Source organism: Stegostoma tigrinum, chromosome 30, assembly GCF_030684315.1.
Source record: "Stegostoma tigrinum isolate sSteTig4 chromosome 30, sSteTig4.hap1, whole genome shotgun sequence".
Classification (NCBI taxonomy): Eukaryota; Metazoa; Chordata; class Chondrichthyes; order Orectolobiformes; family Stegostomatidae; genus Stegostoma; species Stegostoma tigrinum.
In genome coordinates, this window is record NC_081383.1 from 32,701,968 (window position 1) to 32,717,080 (window position 15,113).

Consider the following 15,113-nt stretch of genomic DNA (forward strand, 5'->3'; position numbering starts at 1 on the left):
TGATTAAAAATAGAAAAACACAGCGATCTGAAGTGACTGGACTTTAATGACCTGATTGTTAAGGCTGGCAATGCAGATATTTCCATGTCTAGAACAAACCTTAATGAAAGTTGATTTCAGGCTTGAGTTCTGAAGACGAATCATACCAGATTGGAAATGTTAACTCTCTTTCTCTCTCCTTCCAAGAGCTGCCAAGTTTTTCCAACACTTTCTATTTTTATCTAAGCTTAGACTAGAATTGTCTTAGTATCCTTGTAAGTTCTCATATCCTACATGATGTTCAAATTTGGCAATAACTTGAATGGCTCATAAATGGTGGTTGTTTAAATATTAGCCATTTAAACTTTTACTTGGTGAAAAACCAATACTTGAATGCACCCTCGACCAGCCTGAAATGATGGCTGGGTCTAATGCATCTTGATAGATCGGTTGATAGAGCATCAGGCTTTTAATCTGAGGGTCCAGGGTTCAAGTTGCTGTTCAGGCACAACCCAAGCTTTGGGGTAGCATGGTGTTTAGTGGTTAGCATTGCTGCCTCACAGCACCAGTGACCTGAGTGTGACTGCAGGCTGATGTGGAATTTTCATGTTGTCCGTGTGGGTTTGTTTTTAGTGCTCTGGTTTCCTCCCACAGTCCAAAGATGTGCTTACAGGTGGATGGGCTGTGCTAAATTGTCCCTGGTGTCCAGGGATGTTTAGGCTAGCTGGATTAGCCATGGGATATGCAAGGGTGAGCTGGGTGGGATGCACTTCAGAGGGTGGGTGTGGACTTGATGGGCCAAAGGGCCTGCTTCCACATTGGAGGGATTCTATTCTATAATTCTACTGTTCTGTTGGAAAGCAGGTGATTAGGATGTTTGCAATCCTGTCTGAAATGCATGCACACTCACAAAAAAAGTTGTGTCATAGCAACCACCAGATGATAAGACCTCCCTGGTATGTGTGAAAACCACCAGATATCTCGGCAGAACCTTGTGGCAGGAAACTCTGATACGTCAAATGCATTAGAAAAGGGTCGTTTCTCACTGAGGTAATACTATCTGTTAGAGAACAATGGAGTAAGCTCAGGCACATAGGTTGAGAAATCAATGATTATTAATTTATTTCTGAAGTACGTGACAAGTAAAAGGCAGTCCATCTCAATGGATTTATTCAGCAAGATGCTCATATTCCAGCTCCTGCTGTCTGTAGGTGAGTCTCTGAATGATTCTAAAGCACTGAACAATTTATAACGAAAGGACTAACTTTCTTGTATAACTCGAGACCATTTTTTAATCCAATCCTAAAATTTATTTTCCCAAGTCTGTGGTAAATGCAAGTGCAGTGTTAATGAAATTTTCTGTTTGAAATTAACCTTTCCTTTGCAGTTAGTTAGTTTATTCTGCAAATGTGTTGCCTTTACCAATGAAAATCTACGAGAATCATCTAGCTTTTACATCTATTCTGAAAATGATTCTTCATTGACAATGGAACAATCTGTGTTCAGGGCTATTGGATGGCTCTATAAGTCTGATCAACCTGTACCTAGTGAACATAACTAATCTCTGAAGCATTTGGTTTTCCAAATGGAAATTTTCCAATTTCAATTAGCCAATTGTAATCTCCAAGCAAAGTGGTGTGGAAGTCTCAGTTTATTTTGTCTTGGAGCCTGTTTGAGTCTACAATGTATTTGGTGGTGTTTTTTTTAATTGGCAGAACCATTTCAAAGTTTATTTGCACCCTGAGGACGCCACATACAGCTTATTAAGATCTTGAAGATACCAGACTGATAACCTCAAAGCAGTGTGAAAACCAGGTCATGAGAAAGAAGAAACTATGCAGGGCTTGCTTATTTATTTATGTATCTTTTAGCATTTGTATCAATTATCCATTGCAGAATTTGAAAAGATATTATTTTTGATGTACCAAAGGAAGATACCATAAATGCTGGAAATGTGAAATAAGAGCAGAAAATACCAGAAATACTCTGCAAGTCTGGCTGTGTCTGTGAGAGACAAACAGGGTTAATGTTTCAATTGTATAACATTTCATCAGATGCTTTGAGGTTAGACACAGGGAACAAAATTGTAAATGACCTCATGTTTGTGAGGGAAGTAACGCCAGGGAGGCCATTTCAGAGTGAGCTGGAATAGTAGAATCCAGAAGTAACAAAAGCTTAGACAAGTTGGGTGATGTTAGGGAAGTGAAAATGGATTTTCGCGATGGCGCAGACGTGTGAGTGGAAAGCTCAACTTGTATTGTATTGTGTTGCTGTAGTCTTACTAGACCACACAGCAGCTCTCATATTAGAGAAAGACACGACTGACGGTGATTTAACTTCAGGGCCACCATACATCATGCAAGGGGAATGGTTAAGAAGGAGAGACCGCCATGGTAACCTCAGCCAATTTTGGCAATTGAGTCCACGCTGCTGGCACTGCTTAGCAAACCAACCGACCCAAGTTTAACCAACCCTCCCAGTCAAATATGTTATAAACATTCCAAATCAGGTTCAGTCTCAGACATTTGCTAGGGCAAGGAATGGAATCAGTTTCAAAGGATTGGAGTTTGTGGCTGATTCAATGACAATGGTTTCTTTACTAATTTTAATAAAGAAATCTAACAATTCAGAAAGAGTGGAGCAGTCAAGAGAGGTGAATATGAAGCAGAGCTGGTAATAATCACTTTACATGAACAAACTGACTGTGTTCCTAGATGATTTCATCAAGAGGAATGTGTAAATGAGAAATAGAAGGGGTCAAGTATAGATCCTTGGAGCCACCCACATATGAAATGAGGAGGTGAACCACTGCAGATGATTCGTGGACTATGAAAGGATAGGTGAGAATGGAGCAATGTGAGCAATGTCCCTCATGACTGGGTATGATACACAGACATTGGAACAGAAATTCATGGTCAACATGTTAAAGAATCACTGAATCCCTACAGTGTGGAAGTAAAACATTCAGCCCATTGAGTCGACAACAACCCTCTAAAGAGCATCCCATCTAGATCCATTCTGTCCCTGTAACCTTGTATTTACCATGGCCTTCACATTTACCATCATTTAGCCTGCACATTCCTGATTGAAGGGGTTCAAACATGAGCTTTTGAGAAAGATCGGCACAAATTTCGGAGATGACAACATATTCTAAGATATTTTAGAAGAAAGAAAGCTTGAGATTTGTGTTAGCTCACAAACACTCTGGGGTCAAGTTTTTTTTAGGAGATTGGTGATGATTGCAGGTTCAAAAGAGAAGGGAACAGGATTTGGTCATTGTAGGTTGAAACTCTACTTCAGGAATAAGCACAGAATTGAGATTCACACTCGCAGACAATTCTGGGTAAGTGCAGTGCTGTTCTGGCTTTTGAAAGAAATGCTAAACTGAGTTCATCTCTGGTTGGTCAAGTGAATATGAATGATCCTCTGGCACTATTCCAAAGAAGTGTGGAGAGTTTCTCCTGTTGTTGTTGAATTCAATGGTGCTTAAACTGGATTTGCTTGTTTACTGTTTTGAGGGAGTTTGCTGTGTACAAATTGGTTACCAGGTTTTCCATATAGCAAAACATTGCATATTAGCATAAACTTCACATTAGCTTGTGAGGATCTTTTGGAAATACTCTCAATGTGATCAGCTATTCATTTGACAAAACTCGCATTAAGTACCTTATGATTCTTTTATATGTTAGAGATGCAAATTGTTATTATTGTAAGTTGTTGTTATTGTTTTGTTATACATAAATTTTCTGGTATCCTTTATCTTGCCTTCATTTTGTATGCTCATTTTACGGTCTTTTTTGTATTTTTTTCCATTCTTCTTCCTTACTTTCCAGAACCCAGAAGGTTCTGGCCCCTGGCAAATGTGGCAGTAGAGTAACAGGTCTGGATGCGGTCTCTTGCCTGGGGCCCATCTACTTTCTTTCTTTGCTTCTCCTCTTCTTTAGCTTTATTTTCTTTTTCTTTTCATCTCTTTTCTTTCTTTCTGTGGTGGATTGGTCATTAGCACCGGCGCGGCAGTGAGAGCAAATCACAAGAGGAGTGGTAGGCATGGCTTCCCCAGGTGATAGGAGGCAGCATCAGCGAGGACATTCTCCTGCTAGTCTGGGCCCGTGGCAGCGGCAGCGAGAATGGTCTCCTGCAAGTCTGAGCCCGTGGCAGCGGCAGCGAGAATGTTCTCCTGCCAGTCTGGGCCCATGGCAGCGGCAGTGAGAATGGTCTCCTGCCAGTCTGAGCCCGTGGCAGCGGCAGCGAGAACAGTCTCCTGCCAGTCTGGGCCCGTGGCAGCGGCAGTGAGAATGGCCTCCTGCCAGTCTGGGCCTGTGACAGCGGCAGCAGTGAGAATGGTCTCCTGCCAGTCTGGGTTTGTGGCAGCGGCAGCAAGAATGTTCTCCTGCCAGTCTGGGCCCGTGGCAGCGGCAGCGAGAATGGTCTCCTGCCAGTCTGGGCCTGTGACAGCGGCAGCGAGAATGGCCTTCTGCCAGTCTGGGCCTGTGACAGCGGCAGCAGTGAGAATGGCCTCCTGCCAGTCTGGGCCCGTGGCAGCAGCAGCGATAATGGTCTCCTGCCAGTCTGGGCCCGTGGCAGCTGCAGCGAGAATGGTCTCCTGCCAGTCTGGGCCCATGGCAGCGGCAGCGAGAATGGTCTCCTGCCAGTCTGGGCCTGTGACAGCGGCAGCGAGAATGTTCTCCTGCCAGTCTGGGCCCGTGGCAGCGGCAGCAAGAATGGTCTCCTGCCAGTCTGGGCCTGTGACAGCGAGGATGTTCTCCTGCCAGTCTGGGCCCGTGGCAGCGGCAGCAAGAATGGTCTCCTGCCAGTCTGGGCCTGTGACAGCGAGGATGTTCTCCTGCCAGTCTGGGCCTGCAACAACGGCAGTGAGAATGGTCTCCTGCCAGTCTGGGCCTGTGGCAATGAGGACATTGTCCTGCCATTCTGGGCCTGTGGCTGTGGCAGTGAGGAAATTCTCCTGGCATTCAGGGCCAGCAGCAGTGGCAGCAAAGCTCCCCCAGTGATTGGGGATGTCAGCGCCAGCAGCAGTGAACTTTTCAAGATGGTGTCATTGGCAAGACGACATCTGCAGCTGAAGTGAGACTCATGGCCCGATGACAGCCTGGCCTGGCAGCCGAGCCAGGGGCTCTTGGTTGTGGGGCAAGTGTGGGTTCAGTGGCATGAGTGAAGTGGGCCCAGCAGTGAAGAGATTACACCTAAAGTGGGGCGACTCCTATGCTGGTAGGTCTAGTGCAGGTGGTGGCCAGGCAGTGGGGGTGTCCCTTGAGGCTAGGCGCAGGCATGGACTGAGTCAGTAAGACTGATATTCTGAACTTCTCCCTTCTTTATTTTTCTAATTTATTCCTATGTCCAGTAATGCTGGGCTATTTATTTCTTTACACTTCCAATTTTTTTTAGTTTCCTAAGAATTTTGGTCTTAAGCATCTGTATCTAAGGTTGCGCTGTAATGCAGCGGCTGCAAACTTTTCACTGTATTCATTTGATAATAAAACAAATTCAGTTCAATTCAATTCAATAATGCATGACTGCTTTTTAACTCCTGCTGAAGTTTATGTATCAAGGAAGGCATGAAGTGACCATCTTTGTCTGGTATTAATAAATCATTCAGAAACCTTACAGGAACAGAAAACATAGCACTTCTCCCTAGAGTGATGCATACAGTAACTAAGTTTAACAGGATGTGGGAATAAAAAACACTAAGACCTAGACTTGGAACTTCAGCAAATATGAATGAGGAGACTAACAGGCTTCAGCAGATAAATAGAGCAGATCTTTGGCCGATGTAGATTAATATATCGAGACGTGAAGTGATTCAATTTTGTGAGAAAGAATGAGAAGTTGCAATATAGACTAGATTCTTGATGGGTTATATCTAGCAAATATAAATCGACCTTGGAAAGTGGTTCACAACATTTCAGAAGAAGACAAAGGAAATGCCTTTAAAGATAAAAGCCTGAAAATGTGGGATATAGGCACCCCAAAAGCAACAAGCTCAGACTTAACAAACTCATTGCTAAATGAATCATCAAACAAAAGTGAGATTAAAAAAAAGGAGAAATGACACATAGAAAACCCATGAAGTAAAGGAGACAGGAAATGAATATAAAAAAAACATGAGAAGGGTGATTAGGGAGCTGGGAAGAAAGCATAGCCCAGATGGCTCTGTATAAGACTACATGTGTCAACAGTAAAAGATTTTTGCAGTACTATATCAGCAAGAGGACAGTCAGAGAACAGCTGAAAACCATAATCTATGCAAATTGACTTCAAACTGATGAATATTCTGTATGATTGCTTCCTTGGTGTATTCACAAAGGAGCACGAGAAACACATTTTATCTAAACAAAGACATTCCAAGCACAAGTTATGTCTTTGTTATAAATTAAATGGAAAACTCAGACATGCAAGCTGCGCATAAAGCAAATAAATTCCATGGGGTATTTCAAAGTGTCACAAGAGACTTGGGAGATGCTTGTGAAGAACTGACAGTCATTATGATGGATTTATTGAACAGGAAGAAGAAACTGGAAAATTGATGACAGGCTAAACTAGTGCATTATTCAAAAGGGGGTACAAGTAGATTGGGGCAACAACTGAATGATTAGCTTTATTCCCATTTATATAAAATAATAAAGCTGATCATCAGGATGAATATGAGGTCTATACGTGTAACAGCAACCTAGGTAGACTACATGGGCTAAGAAGGGAAAACCTGTATAACTGTTTTAAGAAGACAATAGCTTGCCTGAGTTGTGATGCCCCCTGTTATGTAGCGTGCCTTGATTTTTGAAAAGCTTTTCATAAAATGGCATTGAAGAGCAATTAAATAAGTTCAAAAGTGTGGAGTTTCATGATAAACCAGGAATGGATAAAAAGGTATCCTAACAGCCGTCTTGATTTGACACATCAACTTCAAAGACTTGTACACATTGTCTTCATATCTCTTTGTCCCTGTACTCCCACTTAAAATTGTACCATTTAGTTCATGTTGCATCTGCTCATTCTTTCTCCCAAAATTGAATCACTTCACATCTTCATATTTTCATCTACATCTGCCAAAGATCTGCTCATTCCATCTGTATATCTGCTGAATTCTGCTAGTCTCCTCATTCATATTTGTTGAAGTTCCAAGTTTTTGTAATATCAGTTAATGTTAAAATTATGCTCTCTGTGTTTAGTTATTGGTCATTAATATGAACCAAATTCTGTTGTATTCCTAATATAAAAATTGAGGGAACACATGCACATTTTCCTTCAGTGGGAAAATCAATCTTTCGCCTTTAATCTCTGTTATCCTTCCTCAGCCTTCTCAACCAGTCTGCAGCCTTTGACATCATCCTCTATTGAAGTGCTTATCCACAGGAGCTGATACTTTAATCCTATAGGCTTCAGTTCTGCTAATAAGCCAAGCTTATACAATTTAAACAAAGGCCTTTGAACATCTATATGGACAACATGAACAGTGACATCAATCATCCCTGATTTTTTTTTGAAATACATAATTTGACTACTCAAACATGACTTGTCCTTAGGAAAGCTTTGCTAGCTTTCATTTTTTTTGCTTCCCATGACTTCTCAACCTTTCCCCTCGCTTGAGTCTTGGTGAATCTCAATTTAAACCACCATCAGCCATTCTATCTCTAATGAGAGAGCTGCTTTATGGTTATCTAGGACTATGGCAAACTTACCTTTTACCAGCTTTTATTTTGGCGAGTAACAATTTTTTTGTCCTATCTGTAATGGCTTTCCAACACTGACATTAGGTTGTAGTTACTAAGTTTATTCCACACTTGCGTTTAGTTCTGGAACCTCTTTCCTGATTAAGGAGGATTGGAAGATTATGGCAGACTCTCCACTTCTTCCACCCTTGTATCTCTCAGCATCTTGTGGCACATCCATCAGCACTGAGTGACTTTTCTATTTTGAGCTCATCTAAGCATTTTGGTATCTCTCCATTTCTATTTTTCTTTTGTACAATTTCCGTCCTTCATCTTTACTGTGGCATTGGCAGCATTCTCTTCCTGAATGGAGATAGGTACAAACCACTTATTTAATACTGCTGAAGATCTCCTTATTGTTTTCCAATTAATTCCAACGTTCCTTTGACTACCATTTCACAATTTGTTTTAGGTTCCTTTTCATACTTTCTCATGATCTATTCTCATGTAATTTTGTTGCCCTAATTGTATCTATTTTCTAGTAGTCCCCTGTACTTTTTGTCTTTGGCAGAATTCTCCACTGAACAATGAACTGTCATCTATTTGGTCTTCTTTTCCATTTGATCGTTATCTCTATACTTTTACTAATCCAGCAAGGCAGCTTTCCCATTCCTTTTCTCTTCAGGGAATGTTGGTCTGTACCTGAACAATCCCCTCTTGGAAAACATCTCATTGCTCAACTACTTCGTCACCTGACAGTCTTTGATTCTAATTCACTCAGCCACATTTTTTCTTGGTTCAGTAACATTAGCTCTCCTTATTTCATATCTATATGCGCCTACAGGTCATCAGCCATTTTACCAGAAATGATGCATTTATGCATGCTTCCTGCACTCTTTGTGGTTTATCTCATATTTTCTCTGTATCTAATCCTTCCTATTTCTGAGTCATTCTTTACTGCGATCTTTTTTGTCTCTCTAAGTTCTGTGCAGTCTTAGCCTGTGCCAACAAATGTTTTATCTTGTTATATCCCTCCCCTGGCAAGCTTGTCCAAACCTGACTTGCTGCAGAACTATTTAACATTCCTATCGGGACATTATTCCAAATCCCGTTGAGATGAATCCCAGATAACAAGGTGTATTGTTTCTTCTTCAGAAATGTCTAGGGTCTAGGCCTGAAACATCAGCCTTCCTGCTCCTCTGATGCTGCTTGGCCTGCTGTGCTCATCCAGCTCTACACCCTGTTATCTAAGATTCTTCAGCATCTGCAGTCCCTGCTATCTCTGAGTTGAATCCCATCCCAGTTGTGCACACTTCTCCTTCTCAGAATTGGTTCTGATGTTCCAGGGATCTTTGGTCATCACTGCTGTGCTATTTCTCCAAACGCTTGTTGAGTTTTTTTTGTATTACTCTTATAGCATTAGCACATGGCAGGAGTTATGCTAGAATGGTTAAATAAATATTATTCTATTAAGGTTATCACAAGTAGATAACTAGGAACAAATGACAGTGGTTAGCAGGTGCATTCACTGTGGAAGGCTGGTCCTCAAATTTTGGTAGACTGCACCTCTGGTCTCTTGATTGAAATATGTCTTCCTCTTCCTTTGCTGAAACATGCTAGTTTTAATTGTATACCTTTCAGGATTCTCGAGTCTTATCATACTAAAATGAATAGATTGGGATGCTCTATTGTCATGACTATGTGATGACTCCATGGCTGACATAATTGAATTAGAATTACAATAATCAAGCGAGTATGTTTGACTTGTCTGACACAATCTTTTTGCTTTGCAGCCTACAGTCAAGTTCACCTAACTGTATTATTCTATTTGATGAATGTCCAGACAAGATTTAACACTGATAATTTGCTTGCTGAACTAATGATCACATATTGCTTCTTCACAATTCATCACTTGTACGGAAGTCTTAGTTCATACTCAACTAAACCTATCTATCATACTTTGCAACTTGTATACAAAGTGCAATATGAATAGATATACTTCAATTTATGACAACACAGTTCTAACAATTCTACAATAATAGAAAGAAAACCTAATCTCACATGTGAGTGAGCAGAGCAATGGCTGATGAAATTTAGACACAAATAAAATGTAATACATTTGAAGGAAAAATACATGCCACATAAACCCCAAGACGGTAGTGAATTGGATAAGGATAAAGCCCAAAAGAATCTTCATGGATGGCTGTATACAAATATAATCTCTTTTCTGATGGAGATTAAAGAACGTGGCTTGGTAATTGGGCTGAGGTATTAGCTAACTGTCCGAGGCAGCGAGAAATCTGAACTGTTCTTAGTGGTTGGGTGTTATTAGTGTGTGGCTAGAAACCTATGAGTACTGCACAGAAGTGGCTCATTGATTAACTATTCCAGGAAATTGGTTAACTCTAGCTGTCTGACATGTGTGAGTATGCAGGGATTATTCATGAGTAGGGCTTTATATAAACGCAAAATACTGCAAATGCTGGAAATTTGAAATAAAAACTTTGAGGTCTGGAGAACCTTGACAGGTTGGATACATCTGTGGAGAGAGAAACAGAGTTGATGTTTAAAATCTGAGATAACCCTACCTCAGAACTGAAAGGAGCTGGAAATTGTGTTTATTATTCTGTAGATTAATGAGTTAAACAGATTGTAAGGGTGCTCAAAGCCAATGATAAATAACTTGCTGATAATGGTGAAGGGAAGAAAGAGATGTAAAAAGGGTACGAATGACGTCTTGTACAGAAGAAAATGGGCCTGGTAAAAGTCAACCCTGTGTGTGTGTGTGTGTGTGTGTGTGTGTGTGTGTGTGTGTCTGTTGTACCACATGCGTGCGCACGGGAGGGCGGGGTGAGTAAAGATCGAGTGGTGGATGTGGGCTGTGGAAGAAGTGAAAAAAAGATACACTGTTCATGCTCTGAGGTTGTAGAATTCAATACATGCAGTTCCTGGGTTTTAAGCCAAAGGACTACATTCACAAGTCACTTTTATGTAAATCAGAGCACATTGTTGGACAATGTAAAGCAACTGCTCCTAAATACAGGAAATGTTCATATGTCTGGTCTTAAATTATACTCCTGCCTGGGATTGACTTTATAAGTATGATTGTTTGTAAACCGAATGCTCTTAAATTGGGGACTGTCTGTATTGAGTCCTAGAATCTATAAAATGATTAGATGGACAAATGAGGCATTGCTCCTCTAGCTTGTGTTCGGCACATAACAGATTTGGGAGCTTGGTGTTTTATTGAAATGACAAGCAACAAGAAGGTCAAGATCAACCCTACAGACTTTAGTCTGTCTGGATTTAAAGCATTCTGCAGAGATTATCCTAAGCACTGCTAGATATGACATCCCATGCTGGGACCTAACACGGTGCACCATTTGGCCATATGCCCACAAAGTCAATAGAATTAGAATTAGCTTTATTGTCATTACTCCTGCACTAATGCAGGACCCTGACTCAAAACTTTGTAGTTTGGAAGTATTTCTACCTGTTTTGGATGTGGGAGCTTAACCATTTATTTTTAGGAGTCAGGCTTTAAATTGCTAATGTTTATGGGCCGATGGAAGTAAGGCCCTAAATGAGAAGGGAGAAATAGGAGAGAGTCCATAGTCTATCTAACTGTTCAGCCATATTGTGATATACTTCTGGAGCAGGTGGAACTTGACCCCAGGCCTTCTGGTTCAGAGGTAGGGACACTACCACTGCGCTACTGATGGAGAAAATCTATACTTGGGCCTACAACGTCTAGTTGGTCCAGCAGACCCCATTAGTTTGTAAACTGGGTTTCACCCAAAATTATTTACCAGCTCCATGAGGAAGCATTGTGAGTGTACACCATCCAGAAAATTACATTTCTTTGCTCTCTGATTTTAAACCAGTTTTGTGTGTGGAGCATAGGAAACACTTTGATCCTTTGACGAGAGATGGTCTCTTATAAATGGGAGAGGAGTGGACTTAGACACATAACCTTCTGACTAACAGGCTGCAGACCGAACCACAGGAGTTTACATCCTACTGTGATGTTACAATTCTCAAACAATGTGGGGAACAGTAACTTATAAGGATGTTTCTGCACAAGGAGCTGTCTAGAAAATCACTGGTCTCCATGTCTGTTTTTCATTAAAATAACGGGCGAGGATGGAATTAATACAAATGGCCAGACTTTTTCAATTCCACATGTGCCTCACACACTATATTGGTAAGGACATCCTTTGAAGGTTAGCACTTATTATGCAGCCCTTTACAAACTTATTTTGTGTTGTATTTGCTATGGCATGTCTTCTCAGGCCTCCTGCTGAAATATGATTCATTAAAGAGTTTATCTGATTTTCTGCCAGAATGATAAAAGATCATTTTCCTTTTACTTAGTGTGAAATCAGAAGGAACTGTTTCTAGCCTCCCCCGTTCACTCTCTGTGTTGACAGTTTGTTGCCATTGTTCTTATTTTACAAAATTTTACCTTACTTTTTAAAAAATGTAATAACAGTACTATCACTACAAAATATTTTCTAATGAAAGCTGCAGGTGAGTGGGTGGAAAGCAAGTGAAATGTTTGAGCTGGGCAAGCATCCGCTAAAAGTCCCCTAATCTCACGGAGTTTAAGCATCTTAATTTACTGGAGAGAGGGCAATGAGAGGTTTCAGTTACATTTACTTTGCAAGGAAGGCCACAGAGTTGTTTTCAAACCATCGTAAGGAAAGTGTTTGTGCACGTTCCGGTAATCTGCACAGAGCCACCTTGCTACACGCCCTGGTGAGAATTTGATTTGAAAAGGTTGACCTTGTTTCTGAGCCCCGGTTGAGAGAGGAAAAAAATCACGAAGAAAATTGAAGAATAACAGGACCTCGCCTCAGAATTAAGCGATTTGAAACTATTACGTTTCGTCTTCAACCCTCCCGGAGGCTGGTGTGGGACTTGTCAGGCTCAGCGGTGGCTGCTGCACTTTCCGTGATCGATTCACACGTAGATTCATGCTGGCGGTGTTCTCGGTGGAGGCAAGCTGGAGCCAAAGATTGTTCGCACAGTTCCTGCAGCGGCAGAGCGGTGAAGGGTCGTGAGTTTGGACAACTGCTTTCTGCTGCTGTTGGTCTCTGCATCGGGTGAAAGAGCTTGGATTCAGGTCCATGGCTAAGCACTTACAAGAAGGATTGTAATGTTAAACTTCTGACGTTATTTTCTGTCTTTGGTTTATTTCTGTGTTTTAAAGTGGCGTTGGTGTGTGGCGACATTATACAACACTTCTCATTGTATTTGTAATGAATAAATGTGACTATAATTAAATAAATCAATCAATTGTAACTTTGGAAAAACAGGAATCAGTTGTCAACAATGATACCCAAGACCTGATCCAGCTCAGGATCCCCGGAACAAGCAGCATAGGTAGAACAGATGGACACTCATTTCACTTTGTTGTCTGTTCAGTATTAGATGATAAGTCAATAGATCATTGTCTATTTGCAAGATGCCTGATCTGGCAGAGATCAGAAAATCTCCTCAAATTTCAGCCCTTTCTGTGAAAAACCACAGATGTTGAGGTTGCTTTTCCAACTTGGAAAACTCTAGTGGGCACCATTCCCTTCACTACTGCAATGTACCGTCTGCTGGTCACCAGAGAATGTAAGCGTGAATTCTGGCAGATTGCATACTTACTGTAACTGAACCAGCGGAATACCCTTCTAGGTCAGGACTTGACAATTACTAAGAGCTGGTCTTAATGTCCAGTCTGTCCGGTGTTGCCTTATCTCAAGATTCTGACCCAAGCTCTGATGGAATTCAAGGTTCTAGTTGTCTGTGATATACTGAGTAACATTACATTTTCCCAAGTTACCACAGAACATTTGTACTCCTCCAAAATACCATTCATGATAAACGTGTACAAAGTCTTTGTGAGATAATGGTGTGGAGCTGGATGAACACAGCAGGCCGACCAGCATCTTAGGAGCACAAAAGCTGATGTTTCGGTCCTAGACCCTTTGTGATGTTGTTTTGTGTTTAAATGTTCTTTGTTTTCAGGGAGGTGGCTAATTGTAAACTCCACCTGCTAAAAAAGCTGACAAAGAAAGTCAATTCTTTAAACATTTATCTGCTCATATAAGTTGCACCCCACAATTGTTTAAACAATGGGGTACAACTGGTGTTCAAGTAGCCAAATTGTACCTAGGAAGGTACATAGGTACAAATTGTACCTATTATGGGCAGCATGGTGGCTCAGTGATTAGCACTGTTACATCACAGCACCAGGGACCCAGGTTCGATTCCACCGTTGGGTGACTGTCTGTATGGAGCTTGTGCATTCTCCCCGTGTCTGTGTGGGTTTCCTCCGGGCGCTCAAGTTTCCTCCCACAGTCCAAAGATGTGCAGGCTAGGTGGATTGGCCATGCTAAATTGCCCATCATGTTCAGGGAAGTGTAGATTAGGTGGGTTATGGGTCTGGGTGAGATGCTCTGAGGATCAATGTTGACTTGTTGGGCTGAAGGACCTGTTTCCACACTGTAGGGATTCTATGAAGGTCTCATAAATAGAATATCAAACAAATGACTGTTGGTGAGATTTCCCCTTCCTACACTTGATAATTAAAATGTTCTGCTTGTGGTGAGATTCTGGTTGGTATTTTTCAGATGTTCATACCAAAAAGGGCACCTCTCTGCCCTTGGACACCAGTTAGCATAGCAGTTTTCTCTTGGGGCGGGATAAGTGTAAATGCCTACCGGAAACATAGAGAGTGGTTCAATAGTTCAGTAGCTAGATATAAAAACGCAAATTCCATTCACAGCTGTTAGTGGGAAATTTTAACCTTTTTAAAATGGGTAGGTTTGGATTGGATGAGAAGTAAAATTTTAAAAGTTTCGAATCAGAAACCCAGCTGCCTAGAACACCCCCATTTCTGGTTTGTGGTGGGTGACAATTGAGACTTTTGTTGACAATTTGAAATAGGTCTGTGGGGAATGGGGGAATTGGGGGTGGAAGTGAAGATGAGCTGAGTGTTAAGATGTGATTAACCTCAATCTTCAGTTGAGCATTACTGGGATCATTTCGTATGAGCTAGATTGACCCCTGGCCATCATTGGGTAGAATTGTAGCCACCATCCCTCTTTGGGATGAGGTACAGGTTATTGCATGAGAGCAATCAGTTACAAGTGACATTGGTATAATGGACATTGTTGGACAGACTATGAGAATGCATATATGTCTATTTCCTTTGAGATGTGGAGCCACCATGTTTTTCTCCATCACTTAAGGGGTGGTAAAGCTGTGGAATTTTCTACCATAGAGGGTTGTGGAGACTTAAGTCACTGGATATTTTCAAGAAAGAGATTGATACATTTTTAGATGTTAAAGGCTGTAGGACATATGGGGAAAAATCGATAAATGACATTGAGGTAGAGGATCACCTGTGATCATGTTGAATGACTCATTATTTAGTTATTATGAAACAAACTCAAACATTAACTATTTTCTATAATA

The 15,113-nt window shown here is 41.2% G+C and overlaps 1 protein-coding gene across 3 annotated transcripts in view; it reads left to right on the forward strand.

Moving 5' to 3' along the window:
- LOC125465996 (cytotoxic T-lymphocyte protein 4-like) overlaps positions 1 to 15,113 on the forward strand; it is a 96,194-nt gene that overhangs the window by 57,590 nt on the left and 23,491 nt on the right. Inside the window, exon 1 of one of the 3 annotated variants that reach the window (XM_048560068.1) lies at positions 1,057 to 1,190. The exons of the other annotated variants lie outside the window; for them this stretch is intronic. Coding sequence (XP_048416025.1) covers positions 1,088 to 1,190 — 103 coding nt within the window. The 5' untranslated portion in view covers positions 1,057 to 1,087. Of the gene's footprint in view, positions 1 to 1,056; positions 1,191 to 15,113 lie in introns of those variants that run through there. 3 annotated transcript variants of the gene reach the window in all.